The sequence below is a fragment of the Meriones unguiculatus genome, chromosome 10, assembly GCF_030254825.1.
Source record: "Meriones unguiculatus strain TT.TT164.6M chromosome 10, Bangor_MerUng_6.1, whole genome shotgun sequence".
In the NCBI taxonomy this organism is placed as follows: domain Eukaryota; kingdom Metazoa; phylum Chordata; class Mammalia; order Rodentia; family Muridae; genus Meriones; species Meriones unguiculatus.
Window position 1 is genome coordinate 101159859 of NC_083358.1, and position 21663 is coordinate 101181521.

Below are 21663 nucleotides of genomic sequence, written 5' to 3' on the forward strand. Positions count from 1 at the left end.
AATCGGAGGCCAGCATGTCCGCCGAGGGCCCGCCCCTAGCCTGCCGGGACCCAATCCGCGGCGCGGAGTCGGGATCGGGGCGCATCCCTCGGAGCCGGGCCGGTGACGGCAGCGCGCCGGGCGCTGCGCTGCGGGAGGGGGCGGGGCCGGGCCGGCGAGGGCGGGGGAGGGGCCGAGCGGGGAGGAGGTTGCGGCGGGTTTGAAAGCGCCAGTTTCCTGGCAGCCGGGGCAGGCGTTGGTCTCGGCGCTCGGGCTCCGCGGCGGCCGCGCAGGAGCGGGCGGCGAGGCTCGGCGCGCGCGCGTCCCGGACTGGAGCCCCGCGTTCCGGCCGCTCCCCCGGCTCCCGCCCCTCCGCCTCAGCCTTTCCCGCCGGCGCGGGCGCCGAGTCCCCCCCGGCCGTCGGGCGCCGACCCCGCCCGGAGCCCCGGCCGGCGCCGCCCGCAGGGGCGCGCGCTCCCTCCGGCTCTCCCCGGCGGCCCGCGCGAGGGGCGGCCCGCGGCGGCGCGCGGCCCGGCGGGCCGAGGCGAAGGGGGTCTGCGGCGGGGGCCCCCTCCGGCCGGGCTGTGCGCGGGGCCCGGAGCGGCGCCGCGGCCGCCCGCGCGGGGGCTCCCCATGGTGCAGCGGAGGTCGGGATGTCGAAGACGCTGAAGAAGAAGAAGCACTGGCTCAGCAAGGTGCAGGAGTGCGCCGTGTCCTGGGCCGGGCCCCCGGGCGACCTGGGCGCCGAGATCCGCGGCGGCGCCGAGCGCGGCGAGTTCCCCTACCTGGGGCGGCTCCGCGACGAGCCCGGCGGCGGCGGCGGCACCTGCTGCGTGGTCTCGGGCAAGGCGCCCGCGCCCGGCGACGTGCTGCTGGAGGTGAACGGGACTCCGGTCAGCGGGCTCACCCACCGGGACACGCTGGCTGTCATCCGCCACTTCCGCGAGCCCATCCGTCTGAAGACCGTGAAGCCAGGTGCGCGGTCGGCTTCGGGGACCGGGGGCCTCCGGGTCCCGGCTCCCCGGGGAGGGGGCGGCGCCGGGGTTCCCCGTTCTGTGGGTGGCCAGACTGAGCTCCGGGGGAACCGAGCGCCGGGTAGGCTGCCGGGGAACTGCCTCCAGGAGACGGCTGTTCCACCGCAGCCGGTCTCCCGCCGCAGACGAGAGTTTATATATATATATATATATATATATATATATATATATATATATATGTATATATATATACATATATATATTTTAATTTAAATTTTGCCTAGAGGAGCCCATCCCTTTCCTATTCTCCTTCGTGGAAAAGGTTCTAGGATGATAGTCTCTTCCGTGGAGCGGATCTGCAGCTTCTAACGGGGGAGAAGGGGCTTTACGATGGAGACCCGGCGCTAGATCGAGTGCCCAGGTTACCACCGAACGCTCCCGGGAGGGCTCAGCTGGCCCGGTGCGTCGTGCACAGCCGCAGACGTCTGGGAGATGACAGTCCAACTCTGTGGGTCTAGGTGGCTCAGGTGTCTGGGTACTGATGAGGTATAATGTGTGGTGAGTGTGTGTAGTCTGGGTTTGGAAGAAAGACCCAGATGCCCAGCCGAGCAGATGCTTTTGGAAAGCTTTCGAATCTACAGAATTTGTTGAAGTGCTGGGTGAAAAAAAAAAAAAAAAAAAAAAAAAAAAAAAGGACCCTCGTTGCCCTGGTGTCTTCGATGCTCGTAAAATGTGCTGCAAAGCACGTTACGCTATGGCATACTCGCTGGTTGGAAAGCATTGATCAGACTGCGTACAGTCTGGTCTGGTAGTATGTAGTAAGTTTTCTTACGATTTTGTAAGTGAGAACATTGTTGGTCCTTTCGGTATTAGTAGAGCGTGGTTCTGGCTTCTGAGATGGTTTGTAGGAAAAAAAAACACATCGTGATTAATCATTGTTGCTAGAAATAAAAAAAAAGATTTTTTTTCCCTACTGAACATAGATGGGGTGCATCTGAACACATGGGGCTGTCAAACCGTGACCGGGGCTAGATTTTGGTTTTCCCTTTCACCACAAAATGCTAGAAAATTCTAGAGAAAATGTAGTATGCGCTCCCTCTCCCCCTTCCTCTTCTTCAGCTTACTTTAGGAATATCTCTTTAGTAGTCCTTCAGCTAATTGCAGCTGATGGTTTGATGTGCTGCGGGTATGTAACACATTCTTATTTTAAATGAAGCTTTTTTTTTTTCATATAACCTACTCTAGCATACTGTTATGATTTGTGTTTTTGTGAGTTTTTCTTATTGTTAATCGTTAGAACTTTATCAGACTGTAAACAGCCTTTTCTCTGTTTTTGAGGGTTGTAAGATTCTTTACTCTTAACTTCGAGAACCATATGTGGAGGTTGGACACAAGGTTTTCTGGGCTGTAATGTGGCCTATTGGTTACTGTTTGTAATATTCAAAATACTCTACAGAGAACATTTACCAGCACAGGTGCCACTTCCATCAGTGGTTCTCAGCCTGCAACCCACAGGTTGAGGGTTTGCACATGCAACTTTGGGGGGTTGAATATTGCACACATACCCTACTCATCAGATATCCACATTACAATTCATAATAGTAGCAACGTTGCAGTTAGGAAGTAGCCACACAAATAACTTTATAGTTGGGCTCACCACAACAGAGGAACTGTATGAACCAAAGGGCCACAGCACTGGGAAGTTTGGGAACCACTAACTTAGATAAAATACCCTGAGCTAGGGAATGATGAGAACCTGTGCATCACTGTTCTGTTTTGTTTTGATCAGTTGGGGCATTACTGAGATAATAACTATTTAAAAACCAGTTACAAAGTTGATAGATTGTTGAGGAAGATCGTATTTCAAGTCACTGTGATTCTTTTAAAAGACTAGAGAGATGGCCCCTTTATGACTACCTACCTGCTTTACATGTTATATAACTTCCAACTTTAACATAAAATTGTAGAAATACTTCAGGGTTAAGAGAGTTATGCAGTAGTATTAGGTAAGTGTATCGATCAAACCTTCTGTGTCCCAGAATGTGGCCAGTGTTTTTGCATTAATAAAAATTTGCCTTCTTGGCAACCAGAGACTCCCTTCTACTGTAAATATTTAGCTGATATAAAGGGAACAACTGGTGTCAGTGGCCACACTATAACTTATTAATAACAAGTCTTAACGTTGTGCTTGCTTTTTAAAATATGCTCAACATTGATAATTTGTAGCGGATACCACTATTTCTGCATCATCTAAGCAAACTTACAGATATTTGTTAGGTGGCATATTAAATGATCTTCTTAAATGGCTTTCCTTAAAAGTAGCATTTATAATAAAATACCAAGGACTTTGTAGGTTAAACCCAAGCTTTAAGTACTAGAAATTAAGAACTTGAAGAGGTTATTTGTGGAACTTTTGATTTAGTTAAAAACAGCACAAGTATATCTCTGGAGGATTCTGTATTATATGGTTGTGATTCATTTAGAAAAACACGAAAATAAAGTGTAAGGTTTTCTAAAAAGAAACTTGCCCTATCCCTACTCCCATTTTCTCTTAACTCCGTGAAAGAGGTGAAGTTTTAATGTAAAGCTTTATATAGTAGATTTAGCACTCTTGACTGGTAACCCTTTTAAACTGTATATTCTTGACAGTCATTTAGAAGCTAACACAGTGAAAGAGTGAAATGTAGCCATTTCTGTAAGCTGTCACGTTAAGGAGGAATGATCTCATTAAGGAGGAATGATCTCGTACTGTCTCCTGACAGTTTGTGGCAGAGGATGAGCTGAGTGTAGACACTGAGACTACTTCCTCACTGTAACCTTGTTTCATCCCCAGGGAAGTTCTGTCAGTGCTGTTAATGTGGGGACCTAAAGTATGCCTTCTTTCTGAGTTTCTTAACTTTTGCTTTAGAGTTGTATTGATTTTCCTTTGTTATACTCTTTAATGGGTAATTGAAAATAGTTCTTTAAAATTTGGACCCTTCTCTGAGATAGGGAGATTCTTATTGGTTTAGTGTTGACACAGTACTTAGCAATCAATACTTTAACACTTACAGGTGAATCTTTAGTCCCATTTGTTGCTTGGTCTAGTTGGCTACCAGTTTCTTAATTGTGATTTGTAGCTTTTGTTTTTGTTTTGTTACTATTATTTAAAAGAGAAAAGTTGTTTAAATTTGAACTTCTGAACTTTGAGCTATTGGTGAAACTTTTATGATATAGTCCTGTCTCTAGCATAAGTGCCTGTGATTTACATCAGAATATATTCTTAAACAAGTTTCATTTGGATTAATATGACAATTAGTTAATTTTGTTCTAAAATTCTCTCAACTTGTGAATATGTAGAATGTTAGAATACATAAATATTTGCTTCTTAGTACACCTTTAAGTATTTCATTGGTTGCAAATTACATAGATTTTACTCAAGTTAAAGATTAAATATTGCATTATATCCAAGCACGTGAAATCATTGTGTTCTAATTTATTTTGCACACAATGCATTGGACTTCCTTAATTCTACTACTGTACCTAGGGATGAAAATCACAGGGAACATTGTGTTTAATGCAGTTAGCCGTGTGTTTAATGAGTAATTTGAGACAGAGTTTATAGCGTGTTAATTAAATGTAGGTAGAAATGCTCATCACTGACTCAGGGATTATAGTGTCTAAAGGAATTTTGTTAAAATGAACTCACCCCTAGAAATACATTCCCATCTAGTGAAGAAGCTTCACTGGAAGCTTTACAATAAGGAATGTGTATGATAATGCAGCTAATGAGAACTCTGCTTTACTTCTTAACTCCTGAATCTTTTTGTTAGTTTTTAGTGTAGTGGGTAGGTTAGAACATCATTGAATTTTGCTTAGGTGGTTTAGTATCCAAAGAAGAGAAGAACAAAAGAAATGAGACTCAACTCTTAGCCTCTTAGGCTATTAATACTGCCAAGTGTTCAATATCTTTTTTAGACAACAAAAACTAGAGATTAGATGAGGCAGCCCTTTTGTTGGAGACAGTTGTATCACATTTTTGATAAACCTTCATTTGAAACATTCTTGCTTTCTTTCTTTTTTTTTTTCCTTTTTCTTTTCCTTCCCTCTAAAGGTCTTAATTTAGTGGTTTAGGTTCAGGGTTCCTCTTATTAACTAGGGAACGTATGCCACAGCAACAGAACTGGTGTGCTGATTCTTACTACATTGTTGAAATCTTTATACCTAAAAACTGTCTTTCTTTTTCCGTATCATTTTCTGGGAGTACTATATCCAAGCATCTCTCATGTATCTAAATATCTATTGGTTACTGTTCTAGTGTATCATTCTGGTTGCCTTATCGATTGATGTTCCCAATCTTATTTATGATTATCATTGCTGAAATACGATGTCCAGAGCAGCTTGGGAAGGATAGGGTTACATTTCCATTCATCACCATTCATCACTGAAGGAAGTCAGGACAGGAACTCAAACGGACAGGAACCTGGAGGCAGGAGCTGATGCAAAGGTCCTGCAGGGGTGCTGCTTGTTGTCAGATAGTGTCTTTCATGTATAATCCCCCAAGTCCTTTTTAAAATGTTGTGGGTACTTAGTGTTTTGGGACTGTGTTATAGGAAAATAGTCTCTTTCCTTCCGCATCCTTCTCTTTTCCTTCTTCCTTCCCTTGACAGCGTTTTTTCTTTCAATGTATCCTTAGCTGGCCTTGATCTTGTGTGCAGTGCTCCTGCCCTGACTCCCAAGTGCTGGGAAAAGTTGTGTGCCATCACCCCCAGTAATTTTATTTTTGAACCATTCATTTTCTCTAGCAAACTCTACCGATTTTAAAGTAAAGTTTTGGTCCTTTGTGTTTTAACAATAGTTAGGAAGTTTGGTATTAAAAACTACAACTATGTTGCCTTGAATTGACTTTTAAAATATGTATTTTGAAATGTTGAGAAATAGTTCTTCAGATACTGCATTTTGGAAGGGAAGAGTGGATACTCTGAACGTAGCTCGCTGAGGGTGAGGAGCTGCTGTGCATTGTGGAGGATGGTGCTTTGGAGACCTGCTTTTGGTGGAAGAAAGGCAAACCCACTCACTCTCTGCTGTCCTGAAAGAACCACTGTTATTCTGAAAAGTTTCCATGTAAAGCTGCTGCTTTTACTGTGTAAAGAGAAAGTGAAAAATCACCTTGCTGGCATGCTCCATCCTCAGACACCTAGTGGTGTCCCCTTAGTAGCTAGCATTGGCCAAAGGGGTCAGAAATGCTGTCTTTAAGAAGCACCAAAGTCATGAGAACAGAGTGACTGACTGGTAAAGAATTCTTGTGGGAAAGGCTTTTACTCATATCATCTTTTCCCTTAATTATTTAAAACTCTTCAGGTAAGATTTAATATGTTGTGTGTGTGTGTGTGTGTGTGTGTGTGTGTGTGTGTGTGTGTGTGTGTGAAAATAAACTTAGTAATTGTCTCTATAGTGTGCTGTTCTAAAAAGTTACTTTGAGCACCCTTGAGTCTAGTCTTTGGTACTCTGAGGTGGGAAGATTGAGAATTCAAAGCCAGCCTGGTTAACATGGTAAGGCCCTATTTCAGTGAGCAGGGAGAGGGAAGGAAGGAGGGAAAGAATATCAGAATATCTTAGCGAGGATTTTTGGTGCCCAAGTAATTAACAAAGGGAGGGGGGTCAAACAAATAGAAATATCTTTTTTAAAGTCCTTATGTTGCTCATCAAGTGCTGCTTTGTACCACTTTTGGAGTGAATCTGCTGAGCCACCTGTGTTGAACACCACTTTAAGTGATTTGCTTGCAAAATAAAATTCTAAGAAATCTCTGTCATGTGGTGTCAATGGTGAAGCTTTATATGAAGTAAGAGAAAGGTTTCATTTGTTTTTGTCTTTGTAGAGTTCTGGTCACTTGTCCTTATTTTGTGACTTGTCTGTTTGGGGAAGAAATTATGAAAAAAGTTGCATTTATTTATCTTGGTTTTTAAAGATAGATAGGTTTTGGTTTAGTTGAAAAGTAATATTTTTAGTAGTGGATAAGATGAGAAAAGCATAGAGCAAGAATGTGCACTCAATAGGATGTTCCATTGCATTGGTTTTTATATGTGTATATATTAAAAACACTTTGCTTAGTACAAATGCACAAAGTTATATAATGTATAAAATTGAAATATAGAGGAAAATTTCTATTAATTATTTAAATATAGAGGTAGTTCTGTTCTGAATTATTCCTGATAATGTTCTCTAAATTCTAACTTAAAATGTGTTTTCTTTAAAAAAAAAAAAAAAGTGCTTCCTTCTAGTAATAATGCTGTTGAGGTCTTTAATCTTTTTTCTGTCTTTAGCTTAGTCTCTTTCAACTCATCATAGTACAGTGAGTATTCTACTTTTCCCATAATGTACTTGAAATGCCACTGTTAGTACTGCTGGTACTGAGTGAGTTAGTGCTGCTGCTAAGTGAGCAGGAGAGCAGGCCAGTACACAGCACTCCGCCGTCATCTTCTGCTCCGTTCCTGTTCCCAGGTCTTGACCTATGTGAGTTCCTGCCCTGACTTCCCTCATGATGAGCCATGCTGTGGAACTGTAAGCTGAAACAAACCCTTCCCTCCCCAAGTTGGTTGGGGTTTTATCACAGCAGTAGAAATCCTAAAATACCTTCTTCACTGTCTTGGATTTGTAATATGAATAGTAACTGATCTACTTAAAAATTCTGGTATCTTACCTAACTCTTTGTTATTGCTGTGTTTTTTTTTTTTTGCAGTGAGTTTTAAACACTTAATTATTTTCCTTCCAGAAAGTTTATGAGGGACTATACATATAACTATACAAAATTGGATTTTTACTGTACATGATGATATTTAATAAAGTAGTTTTATGAATTGAAAATATAGTAGAAGGGAGAAAAATAGAAGTTTTTTATTAGTAATTACCTTATTTTCTGAACTTAAATAGAATAGCTTTGTTTTCTCTTTTGATAAAATAACTTTTAAAACTGCTTGGCTTGAGTAGTCCTAGAGAATATTGCTCTTTGGATCTAAGTATCCAAACTAATTATGCACAAGAAACTTGTGAGAAATAGCTTAGATCTCATCAGGAAACGTAACAGCAATGACAACCAAAACCTAATTCACATGTCAATTTTAAGAATTCTGTAGCAAGACATACAGGAAAGGTAGCTCTGAACCCTCTAGAAATAGGGGTCGCTAAAGCATCTCATCGTATGGTGTCCAATAATGAACCATGCAGGGACCTTGATGTGCTCCGTGCTCATCTTTTTGACCCTTTGCTCTAAAGAGAGGGCAGTGGCGTACAGTGATTGGGCTAGCTGGGATAACGTATCTGTGTTTGCAGCTAGGTGTAGATAGAATAACTATAGATAGCAGAACTCCAAGAATGGGAAGCAAGGAGAAGAGGGAGTTCCTCAAAGGATGGGATGCTAAGCAGGGGACATGGAACATGGCCTCTTTTAAAACACTCCTACTTTGAAGCCAACAGCTGGATGTAGTGATAGTAAACTAATTCAGACGACAACAAAAAAACAGATACAGGCTGTAGAAGAAAGCTGAGACTGATTTTATCAAATATTTTGCTCAAATGTTACTGCATTTGATGCTTTTAAATCTGAAAACTGCTTTTATATGAAAATGTAAACGTTTGACTGGCGAGATGGCTCAGCAGGTGACAGTGCTTCTTCCTACAAGTATGATCCCTGGGACCCAAATGATAAAAAGAACCAGCTCGCCCTTAAATTGTCTTCTGATAGCTACTCACATGTCGTGGCATGTAGCTGCATGTACATCTCCTCCCCTCCCCCCGCATGCAGGCAAGCAGGAACAAATGAATGCAATAATTAAAAAATATTTTTATATGTCGAGTGTTTTGCCTGTGTGTTTTTTTGTGTGCCATACTGTGTGCCTGGTGTCAAAGAGGCCAGAAGAGAGTGTCAAATCCCCTTGGACTGAAATTATAGGAAGTTGTAAGCTACTATGTGGGTGCTGGAAATTGAATTTGGGTCCTCTGGGATTGTAGCCAGTGTTCTAAACCACTTAGCAGTCCCTTCAGTTCCCCAGCCTCACTTTGAGGATCTCATCATTTAGCCCTTGCTGACCTGGATCTCAATATGTGGACTAGGTTAGCCTCTAATTATCCCCAGCTTTCTGCAATAAAACAATTTTTAAAAGTTTAGGTATTTAGAAAATTGAGGTGCTGATGTTTGGATATGTTCAATTGAGACATCTTACTTACAAGTGTTCCATTCTCACTCAAAAACAAAAATAAAAGCAAAGCCACACAATATAAAACGAGACTCTCCAAATCAGTGCTTCTTGTTCTAAAGTAGGTAGACTATTTTAGAGGATCATTTAGTAACTTTGGTAGTGAGAAAATCATTGTTAGTCTAGTTCAGTAATAAAGTTTTAAAACAATATTTTTATCCATTTTGAAAATTAAATTCTAAACTTGCTTTTCAGTGTTTTGCTTTTAAAGCAAGTAGTCTTTTTAGACACAAATTGAGACAGTATCATTATTGTATTATTTCTAAAGATTCCTGTGCTGTAACTTTATGTCAACTTGTCACAAACTAGTTATCTGATAGGAAGGTACTTCAATTGAGAAAACACCTTCCTAAGATCTGGCTGTAGGGCATTTTCTTAACTAAGCCATTGTGGATGGTGTCATTCCTGGGCTAGTGAGAAAGCAGGCTGAGCAAGCCATGGAGAGCAAGCCAGTAAGCAGCACCCTCCATGGCCTCTGCATCAGCTCCTGCCTCCAGGTTCCTGTTCGTTTGAGTTCCTGTCCTGACTTCCTTAGGTGATGATGGTGATGGGCAAGTGTAAGCAAAATAAACCCTCTCCTTCCCAAGTTGCTTTGGTGTTTTGTCGCAGTAATAGCTATCCTAACTAAGACAGTTCCCTAATTGTACCTTTTAACTATGATCTCATAGAAGCTATAGATAGGTGAATCTTCTGACCCTTAGCAATACTACTTCAAGTAGTCTATAATGTGGTACCTGTTTACTGACCAAAAAGCAGTTTGGTATACTTTACAGAATAAAATCTGATTTCCTTTGTTAAATTTATTTTTTCCTCTGTCTCTGCTGGCAATGGAGATAATTCAAGAAAAAGTGGAGAACCCAAGAGTGGGATAGGTGCTCATTATACTCTGTTTTTAAAATTTATTTTTAATCTTATGCTGTTTTCACATTATAATTACAGTATTAATGTTTTCAGCTTTTATAATATAACTTGATTTTATTTTTGAGACAGGTATCACTGTGTAGCCAAGACAGCCTTAAACTCATGATCTTTTTGCATATAGTTCTGTCTCATGAATGATAAAATTTAGCCAGCATCTCTGGTTAAAAATAATTTAAATATTAATCTTTATTCACAGAGAGGTTTTGGCCAGTGTCAGCCAATAGTTGGATCTTTAGTAGATATGAAATGTCCATAGATTATTGGTGAATGCACGTATCAGTGATTATATGTACAAATGACATCTTCAGCTGGGTGTAGTGGCACATATTTGCAATCTTACTACTTGGCTGAGATGTAGACAGGAGGATCAGGAGTTTAATTTCAGTGTTGGCTATGTAGCAAATTCCAGGCCAACCTGGGATTTGAAAGACCTTGTTTTAGAAAGAAAATTTCCCAAACACCTCCTCTCACCCCTCCCCCTACAAAAAATCCCAACCCAAACATGAAATATTTTTGGATTGGGTATGATTTGCTGATAAGAATCAAAACAGAGACTTATTTTTTACATTAATTTATACCTTCTAGGGATATCTTTTGGCTATATTTAGAAGATTACTGCTTCTAATTCATAAGCCTGGAATGACTAGAGCTCTCCAATGTTAATTCCATGTATTGACTAATTGAGCTATAGAATTTGTTTTAATTCATTCATTCTTAGCTCTGTTCACAGAATTGTGTCTTATCTCATTTCAGTAATTTTGGTCAGGATATTTTGTCATAATTTTATTATTTTGGTTAGTGGTTCTGTTTACCAATTTGAATATTTGACTTAGGATGGAATGCATCTTAATAAAAATTGGATTTCTTTTGGGTAGAGGTAGAGCTAAGCAGAGCTGTCTTATGACGTAGAATTGGGATATAAAAATGACACTCAACTTCCTTTAGTGGGCAATCCCATGTTCAGCCATTGTGGTACAAATCTAATGTGACTCTTCTGTCTTGAGAACTTATCATGGGATACTAGCTGTCCTATCCGATACGGGTTATAAGGACATAAATGCTAGCATTCACATCTTGTATAGAAATTAGGAATCACATCTCACTTTATACACAAGGAAACTGAGGTTTAGAGAGATTAACACATTAAAGTTCTCACTGTGAGAACTTTATGAACAGAAACAATATGAACAGGAGCATCGTAGGCTTTCATTTTTCATTTATTGGCTAGAATATTATTAGTTCATTATGTCTGAAAAAAGCTACCTTCCCCTACAGTTTTGAATTGAGTGGGTGTTAAATATAGCAAAACGTTGGGCAAATACTAAAATAAAAGGTTCGTTGTTTGGTTGTTTACAAAAAAGTTTGTAGTAGTACAGTTAACTGGAGATTGTTAATCGCATAGAAATTAGACTAAATTATTGCTACATCTATGAGTGAGTGGTTTAAGCCATTATATTGAAAACCTGGATACTTCTTAGAATGAGCTTACTTGGGATGACTGTATACTTGATACTGGAATTAGTACCTTCCCATATTTCCTGTCCTCTTGCCATAAAATTTACTAACTAGGTAGGTGTTAGCACACTTACCCTGAGACTGATAGCCTAGGAAACGTTACAATGAATGTAGGGCTGAATATGTTTTGAAATTAGTTTCTTTTTTAAGTATGCAGACTCTTTTCAAAGCATATTTTGCTTAATAAAATTTATCCATAAAATGTATCATTGCGTTCAAGCTGAGCTCTCTTCTGGAGGCTTCAAGTATTGTACACGAAGATGGATCTTTGAAGAGGCAGTTCAAAGCAGCCTGTGGTGTTGCTGCCTCTTGTTCTTTGTGCTGCTAGGCTTCCTGTTCGGGCTTAAAGGTCACTGTCAACTGTAAAGAACTACATTAGTCTAGTCAGTACCCTTCCTCTAAAAATAAAGAAGGTGAATCTTAGCAGTGACAGAGTGTGAACTAGAACCCAGATCATCACATTTCTTTTGCTGTTTTGTTCTCTAGTATAAGATTTCACATAGAAATTTGATGAAAACTTGAGATTCCTCAAGGACTTTGTATTCTTTTAGAATTAAGTATATATACTAGACTGGTTTTTTGAGACTGTTTGCATTCATGAGTGTGGTTAGATGCAGTGGTAACCCAGAAGTTGGAGCACATGAAATAATTTAAATTATTATATACCTTAAGTTTTTAGGACACTTTTGGCTTATCGTACTGCTGTAGTTTATGGTTAAGATTTAAACAATTATAAAATTATAGCTAATGTAATTAATAGTTGAGTGTCCAAGTAATTTTTTTAAAAGTTGTTTCAGTATTGGGAAAATATTTCTCTTATGAAAGAGATTGTTTACAATGCTTTTAGTCAAATTCTTTCCAGTTGCTGCTGTCTGTTAGGTAGACTCCTAATGTTAATTCTTGCCTGTTTGGTCACATTCACACTTTTTGCTTTTGAGTAAACAGGGCATACAGTAAAGGAAAGTAAGTTTTCTGGCAGGGAATTTTTAGGGAGTGTCGGAGGTGAACCATCAGGGGCACTTTAGGCTTAAGCATGCTTTTCGATAATGGATGTTGATATAAGTTAAAGGAAAGATTGCACTCCTGTTGAGTGTAGCTCAGCATAGGTCAGACCATGGAGAGCTGGCTGTTTCTGAGAGAGAATTTACCTGTGTGGGGCACACCTGAAACTAGGGAGGGGGCAGTTCTGGGAAGACTGTTGATCAGGTATGCTCAATGGGAATGATGGGAGCCTGGTTGGCTGGTTGTATTGAAAGGAAATCTTCCTGTCGCTGTCATGTCAGACATTCCTTGTAGTGCCTGCCACGGACCAGTGCAGGGGACAGAAAAATACAATATAGGGAGTTGGTCATGTAGAGAATCTTTGAAAGAATAGAGTGCTGAACTTTAAGCTGGGCCTCTGAGAATGACTTCCAAGACACCTTGCAACCCACTGTGAGAGCTGCCATCTCTGCTGCAGTCAGGTAAATGGGAGGTTGCATGTGAAAACTGGCAAGAAAATACCGCTGTAACTATGATCAAGGAGACTGCATAGCCAGTTCCGTTGCCATCTTCACTACTTGAAGTGGAGTGTAACATCTAGTCATTGCTGTGACTTCTTGATGCCTGTGATTTGGATGTTTGTGTGTAGAGCTGATTGTTGTTAATGGCAGAACGCTGAGGAGAAGGACCTGCCACATACTCTTTCTCAGGGTCAGAATGATTCTACAGTCATTCTAGACTTCGCCTGAAGATTCAGCTGTATATGGCTTTCTGTTTTTGGGATTATATGGAATGTTGAATTTCTGTGCTACCAACTTTTATGAAACTGTTTAGGATTTTTATATTTATGCTTATGTGCTTTCTTATGAAGAGGCAGCATAAACTTGGATTCTGATTTTCTGGGATAAGGATAAAGGTAAAAATGCTGAAAAAGTAAGGGAGAAGTCCCTGTAAATAATTTCCTGAGAGAGGCATTTGTGGCTTTTAAGTATTAATGTGTGTCCTATAACTCTAATCCTAGTACACTGTAGTTTTGGAGATCATATCAGATCAGGTGCCTTTTAGGGTAGTGTGGTGATAAGACATCATGTATTTTAAACTAGAATGATATCAAATTCTTAAGAGATGCTGCTTACACTTTTTAGGTTTTGTGATTTTATTTTCGATCATAAGCATTATGAAGTGATAGTACATGTTATTTCCCCCTTTTCTGTTCACATGCCCTAAGCTTCACAGCCTGGTGAGCTGGAGAGTGCTGGGTGTTACAGAACACTGTTGTATCCCAGCCTAGGCCTTTAGGAACTCTTACAGTACCGACGGTAGATCAGAGTGCAGCTTGCAGCCTGAACCCCCCTGCTGTCTTTGATCAGCTGCCTGTTCTCTCTGCTCATCTCTCCAGCTTTGTTTTCTCTTTACTCAACTTGTTTCTCCCACGCTTCTCTGCTTTCCAGAGAGATAACTGACTTTGTATAGATCTCACCAGTCTATTGAAGTGTTCCTTAACATTGTGACTTGTCAGTCTCTGGGGTCAGCTGGGAACCTCAGGTGGTATTGTCTTTTTTTGTTATGTTGGCCTGGCTTAGGCATGCATACATAAACACACACACACACATTTATATTTTATTTTTGAATTTGAAAATATTCTAGAAGTTGAGTTTCTAGGCAGTATTTTACTTTTATTTGGTACCCTTGTTTTAGTGGCTCAGATTAGACCATTTCATATTAAAAAGTCACCTTTAAAAAGAGAAGTGACTGGAAATGAGTCTTAGAAATGAATCTCTAAGGATGATTTCTTACTGAGTGAAAATTGCCAAATCTGCTTATTAATCCGGTATTAAAGTGTTACAGCGTGTATAAAAATTTTATTAGTACTGTTCATATGGCATTCTATTAGGTGGTCAGGGAGGGCTTTCCTGAGAAGGGTGCATGAGCTGGACCATGAGCTGGAGTCTGCCGTGTGAGCGTTTCTAGGCAGAGGGAATTATAAACATAAACCCTTAAGAGGTATTCAGTCATATATTAAAGCAACAGAAAGACTAGTGTGGCAGGCATCTAGGAAATGAGGTGAAAGCTTGGAGGAGATTGAAGAATTAGACAGGTGTCTGTGGAGGTCTGCAAACCACAGGAAGGGATTTAGAGCTTTCTTTCCCCCTTCCTATTTCTTTTTCCTTTCCTTTCTTCTTTCTCATATTCTTTCTCTCTCATGTTCCTCCTGTCTTCCCCTTCCCCATCTTTCTATCTGTCTTTAGTGCTGGGTGAGTATAATGCTCTACCCTAGCGTAGAACCAAAGCTCCAGACTGGATTCTGTTTATTTTCAAAGTACTGCAGATACAGAGTTGGAGAATGAGTGTTAGAACACATTTCAAAAAGCCACTGAGATTTCATAAGAAAGGAGACCTTTCGGCAGAAGAAAATTAATGATGGACTGGATTTTTATTAAGAGTAGTGGCAGTGAAATGAAGTGGTGAATAGATTTGAAATATGCTTTGAAAGAGGAAATGACAGGATTCCATGACTGCAGGTAAGGAGAGGAGAACTTTTACGTTCAGATGATGTTAGGATTCAGCTCTGAGCAACTAAGTGAGTGGTGTTACCATCTCAAGGGATAGGAAAGACTGGGAAGGGTGCGCAAAGTAAGTCTGTGTGTGTGTGTGTATGAGAGAGATTCACTTTTTAAACTGTATTATATTATTTATCCATTAGTATATTTTATTGTTTTATGCATTTCAAGGTAAATTGCCATCATCAGTGCTTTTTCTGAGGAAAGCTTGTCAGTTTTCCCCTCTCTACCACCCTCATCCCATTTGCAGATGCAAATATAAGGTTTGGAAGATAATGTGCTCAAGCTCTTATAGCTAGTAGTTTTTCATAGATCTAGGACAAGCATGTAGGTTATCATTAGTCTAGAACTCTAATTTGATTACATTTAAAAATTAAGAATAAAATTGAAAGTTGAGTGTTGTGGCAGTATGCCTATAATTCCCATACTTGGGAGGTAGAGGCCTGAGGCTTAGAGGTAGAGGCAAGGCTAGTTCAAAACTAGCCTTGGCTATATAGGGAGTTGAGTGAAGTGTCTTCAACCAAAATATAACACCAATAGCAAAGAATAAAAGTGAATTTTAAAAACACAACACATTTTATTACCAACTGTGTTATGGTTAAAATCTCGTGGGTTCAAATTTCATAGACAAAAACACAAAAGTTGTACTAACTTCGGTTGTAGTTGGTTGGATTACAAAGTTAGCCTGGTACTTCGGACTAGTGGGAAAGCACTTTATTAATACAAAATTTAGAGTATTCGTGGTTGTTTGGTTCAGGAAAGTGGTTTGGGGCTCTTCTGAGCATGAACTTGCGTTGTAAGGCCTTTGCATAGGCCGATGTTCTTTGTGGGCCTGTAGTGTCTGAAGCCCGCACCAGGCCAGAGATAGAAGGGGGACAGTTAGATTCAGTTCTGTAGGGAGCTCAGCCCGACAGCGCTTTCAGATTTCAAAACTTTTTAGCTCTGCTGTAGGTTTGTTTAAAAACATAACAAATGTTAAATATCAAAATGGTAAGTCCCCAGTCCAAAACTTATTTAATAGTGGGAAAACTTTACCTATGGTGTTAAAAAAATTAATGTGTTGCATATAGCACAGATTGCTGACTTGATCCATCTCCAGGAGTGCAAAGGGCAAACAGATTTTGCCTTTGCTTTGCATGAACATCTTCCTTTTGAAGGTGTGGAAATACACCATTTTAACTTTTGTCTGATGGATTTATACTAACTAGGTTATAGGTTATTAAGCCTGGAAATAAATGCTTTTTGAAGTTGGCACAAAAATAATGAAGCCTGTTTGTTGTTCAAAACCAAACTAATTTCCTTCTGTTGATATCTTATGCTTTCTTATAAAATATACACTTAATATTAGTTTATAAGAATTTTAATTTTAAGGAAATTAATCTAATAGAACATTGTGTTTTTCCTTTGGGGTGTTCTAACATTTAATATCCTTTTGACAACTCTTTCAACTCTTATCTTCTCAAATGCCCTTTCTCATTAGTACCTGATACGACTGCTTTGTTAGGCTGCTTCAAAATCCAGTCCAAATATAATTCCTTTGGAGATTATTCCAAGATTAACCTATTAAAGTTTTCATTTCTCTACTTTTTAATCTCAGAATGTGCAAACACTACTGTACTGCGTTATTAATTCTGATTAACTGTATATAGCCAATCAGTTTAGACTCCGCCCAGTAGATTTCAGTGGTAGAGCTGGTCTGTTACCAATGTTGAATAAAACTCAAATCTATCTTAATCAGTAACTATAATTAAGTTAAATTAAAAGGCAGTTCTATACTTTTGCACATCAGGGAAAGATTAGAGAATATAGATGGATAAAAAAGGGATCTGTGATTTTGTTTGTTTGCTTTGTCTTATTTCCTTCAGGTCACTCTTGCAGATTTTATGAGAAAACGATTAGATTTTATTTCCTTGTGAATTAGAAAAGTAAGAGGAGAGAATTACAATGGATGTTCATGAGTTCATTTGAGATATGTTTGAACTGGGAGCTGACTTGCTTCTCCTGTCCTTGGACTTGGACTATACATCCCTATACAGTATATAGCCACATATATCTGATCTTCCTACTCCCATGTCTTGAGTGTTTGGATTACAGGTATGTACCAGCATGCTCTGTTTACATGATGCTAGTAGGGCTTGAATCCAGGGTCTCATCAAAGCTATACATTTACTCTACCAATTGAGCTACATTTCTATCGTGTGTGTTTGTGTATGTGTGTGTAAGACAACCTTAGGTATCATTCTCTACCTTCTTTGAGGCAGGGTCTCTCAATGGCCTGTAGCTTTAATTAGGTTAGGTTGGCTAGTTGCTAAGCCCTAGGGATCTTCGTGTTTCTGCCTCCCTAACACTAGGATTAAAAATGCTACCTTAAACTCAGACCTTTGGTGGGTTTTTTTTTTCTTTTTTCTTTTCTCTTTTTTTCTTTAAATAAGGCACGCACTTTGCAGACCGAGTCTTCCCCCAGCCGTAAGAACTGATGTTTAAAAATCTTAAAAAAAAAAAAAAATATATATATATATATAACTTGAATATAAATATAAAACAAATGACTTAAGGTTAATTAAAGCATAGTACTTGTATTTGAAAACAAAGTCCCATGAGGATTAAGATGAGATGTATATATGAAGCTGCCCATAAACTGAGTATGTGTGGTGTTGTATAAAGTATAAAATTAGCATATGTGATTTTTTTGACATCCTGATTCTTCCATATGAAATACTCTTTAAGGCTTTGTGGTTAACTCCTGGGGTATGTAGTTTGGTTGAATTAGATGCATTGTGGTCAGAAACAAGTACATTGTCAGAGACAACTTAAATGGTGCCATCATTTGCACCGAGGAGAGCTAACTGAGTCTTAGGGTAGACCTAGTATGAGTGTGAAGTTTAATTAACATTTAGTACCTCTCAATCTTTCCCTTTTATCTCATAATTTTTCTTGTTATTATTATTCTCTATGCACTGGCTCCAGAATGTCTAGTCTCCCTGTCTTTGATAGGCAGTTGTTAACAATAGGAATTTGCCATCATGTAATAGGTACATGTTAGTAAAATTATCTGATTAACACAGTTTATATTAAACTGATGTGAGAAATTGCTACTACTAAACCTACTTGTGGATATTTTCCTGTTAACCTCAGCTGGGCATGGTGGCACACGCCTAGAATTCCAGCACTTGAGGAGGCAGAGGTAGGTTCTAGGCCAGCCTGGTTTACAGATTAAGTCCAGGGCAACGCAGAGAAACGCTAATATATATATATATATATATATTGATATTATATATATATAATGAAAAATAAAAAATATTTCAAATGTCATTGCCTAATATAGTGGGTTTTTAGAAAGTGTGAGGAAAGTGTCTATGGTTCCTAGCCCTATCTTTCATAATCATGTATTTTTAAGCAGTTCTCCTTCATTGCTTTAATATATGTAACTGTCTTCTTTTGGTTCTTAAATTCATGTTACTTTGGATTATTTGCTAAATTGTTAACTATAAGGAAACTTTGACCTTTGGTTTTATACAAAAATTGTCATACTGATTGGTGATCATGATATTCCAGGTGTTAGCCCAGTGAGGTTGTGAGTGCCTGTTGCAGACTGGCTGTGCTTTGTCTTCACCCCTAGAGTAGCTGGGCATGGATGAGTGCTGTGAACATCCTAGGATAGGGGCCTTTCATTCTGAGTGTAAGCATCTCCAGCTTACCTCCTCTCCGCCTAGCTTTGGCCTGCCTTCGTGACAGCTAAGTAAATCTGGTGTAAATGCAGAAACAATTCTATCTACACAACTAGAGCTATTACCATTTCCATTTGAAAAACGCTGAATCAGCCTTGAGTTTGAGTCAACAAGTAAATTAAAACTAGTATCCATTGTCAAACCTCAGTAAGCCACCAATAAATTAATAAAGTATTTAAAAACACAGACTTAATCATGTAAAACACCAATACATACCTTCGTGACTGACAGTAGTTCAGTATTAAAGCCGAGATGTTTGGCCATACACTTTAATTGAAAGTAGTGTGGCTGGGTGATTTAGTCCAGCATTCTAGAAGTTGAGGCATGTAAATCTCTGTGATTCTAACCATCCAGCCTGCTGTTCATAGAGAGTTTTAGGACAGCCAAGGTTATGTAGAAAAACCCTGTCTTTAAAAAAAAAAAAAAAAAGTAGTTTTAAATTGGCCCATAATTTCCCATGTTAGCATTCAGAAAACGACTTACTTTTATACTGTTGTTTTTAAGTTTTATGTTTTCTCTACTTAAAAAATATTAAATTGCATTCTATTTTGTACCTGTGAGTGTTCATGTATACGTGTGTGTTAAAGTATGTGAGCAGAAGTCAGAGGCCAACTAAGTTGGTTTTCTCCTTTTACCAGACAGGTCCTGAGAATCAAACTCATGTTGTCAGGCTTGGTGACAGTACCTGTACTTAATGATCTTACTGACTTATCTTATGACATATTGGTAGATAGAGTTAGATATTACGTAGCTTTATTGTATCTTTTTTACAGAAGCCCAACTTGTAAGACATGTTTTATAAGTATTCCGGTAATATTGTGAATCTCTGTGAGTGATTACTTCCCAAAGAATCCATTTTAGCCATCAAGTCTCTGCAGTGATACATTTTAAGTAACCACTTCTTGAAAGACTGCTAAATTAAATGAATGCTCAGTTTTGTTGGAATTTAAACATAAATTGATTTGAAGTGAAGGAAATTGATTTCTTCTCTGAATCTTGAAAAAACTTGATTAGCTCTGCATAAGAATAAAATATCTATCGCTACCGTTTAGTAATAGTAATAAGCCAAGCATACACGTTTATTTTATACAAATTTATTATACTTTACCAAAACAGACTTAAACATGTGATGCTTGTATATACATCACTGTTATACATGCTAGAATTAAGGACACGGAGTCTCTTTCATAGTTCAAGGACTAATTTCAATTGCAACATGAAATTTGGTATGTGATTTTCTTAATAAGATCATGTTAATACAAATTTTATTATTTTAGACCATTAGAGAAAAATTTTAAGCCAATCTTTACATCTTCAGAAATGGGAACAATTTTTAATTTTATATATACACAAATATATATATTTATATGCTAGGAGTAAAACTCAGGGCCATGCTAGGTAAACTGTCTGTTACTGAGCTACATCTCTAACTCCCTATAATGTTTTTGATTGCTTTCTTCTAAATGCTTCACCAGTACTCTTTTTGGTAATATTAGTAATGCTAATAACCAAAGTGAGTATAATTCAAACAATCTTTCAATATTTATTAAAATTTAAGGGCATTTTAGATAAATTTTTAAGCGACCATGTTATTACTTTCCAGCGTGATAAAAGAAACAGCATTTTATGGATGTCTGCATGTCCATCTTCTGTGTCTACTTACTCAGCATCCACTCGGGAAGGGCAGGTACCCTGTCTGATTGGTCATGGCGAGAGGCTTGTGTTCATTAGTGGTAACTGAGGAGGGACTGGTTTCTAATTGTTGTCAATCATTTTACTCTTAAATGGTTTGTAATGGCTGCGGTCTTCCGGTGCCTTTACCTGAGATTTTGCCCCTCCACTGTCACCTTCTGTACTTCAAGCTCAGACTAATTCTCCTCTGTACTAATGAAACTGGTTTGTTCTTTACTCCAGCATTATTTAAGCTTTAAAAATTTTAGTGTTTTATCTCCTTATCCTTACTCCCAGCGTCTCTTTCTTGTTTTAAAATCAGTTCTTTTTACTTATTTAGATAAGGTTGGGTATATACAAGATTAGGTTTGATTATGGAGAATTTGAAATCTAGTCACAAAAGTTTTGCATTTTATCCTATTTCTAATAAAAATAAGCAAATATTTTAACGCAAGGTTGTTAGTAATCAGTAAAAGAGATTACTGATGTGTACTGGTACTGACATCCTGATCAGTACTGCCTGGTACTCATGTGTGGAACAGTTTATACAGGGGTTAACAGTTAGCATGAAAACCTTTAAAGAAGAATGATTTCTCAGGGTCAGTAGGACCAGGTAGCTTGAGGTTTTTTTGTTTTTTTTTTTTTTGGGGGGGGAAGATTGCAAATATCAACAGTAAATCAACCTTGAATATAGAGGGTGACAGAGGAAGGGGTATTGGAAAAGAGAGTTGATTTACGGAGGAAAATGATTTAGATTCCAAATGCTCTTTTAAAATTATGATAGGATATAGATTGCAGACTTCAGGTTAAGCACTGAACCTAATTTTCCTCCCTCCCTCCCTCCCTCCCTCCCTCCCTCCCTCCCTCCCTCCCTCCCTCCCTCCCTCCGTCCCTCCCTCCCTCCCTTCCTTCCTTCCTTCCTTCATGTAGAAAATATTGAAAAAATAGTTGAGCTGGGCCTGATGATGTACTCCTTTAATTTTAGTACTTGGGAGGCAGAGGCAGGCAGCTCTCTGAGTTTGAGGCCAGTCTGGTCTATAGAGTTGAGTTCTAGGATAGCCAGGATTACATAGAGAAACCTTGTTTGTAACAAAACAAAAT

The 21663-nt window shown here is 39.1% G+C and overlaps 1 protein-coding gene across 2 annotated transcripts in view; it reads left to right on the forward strand.

Moving 5' to 3' along the window:
• Positions 1-526: 526 nt before the first annotated feature.
• Magi3 (membrane associated guanylate kinase, WW and PDZ domain containing 3) overlaps positions 527-21663 on the forward strand; it is a 200777-nt gene continuing 179640 nt past the window's right edge. Inside the window, exon 1 of one of the 2 annotated variants that reach the window (XM_060392945.1) lies at positions 527-954. In XM_060392945.1, coding sequence (XP_060248928.1) covers positions 633-954 — 322 coding nt within the window. In that variant the 5' untranslated portion in view covers positions 527-632. The remainder of the gene's footprint in view (positions 955-21663) is intronic. The other variant, XM_060392944.1, reaches the window with a different exon arrangement.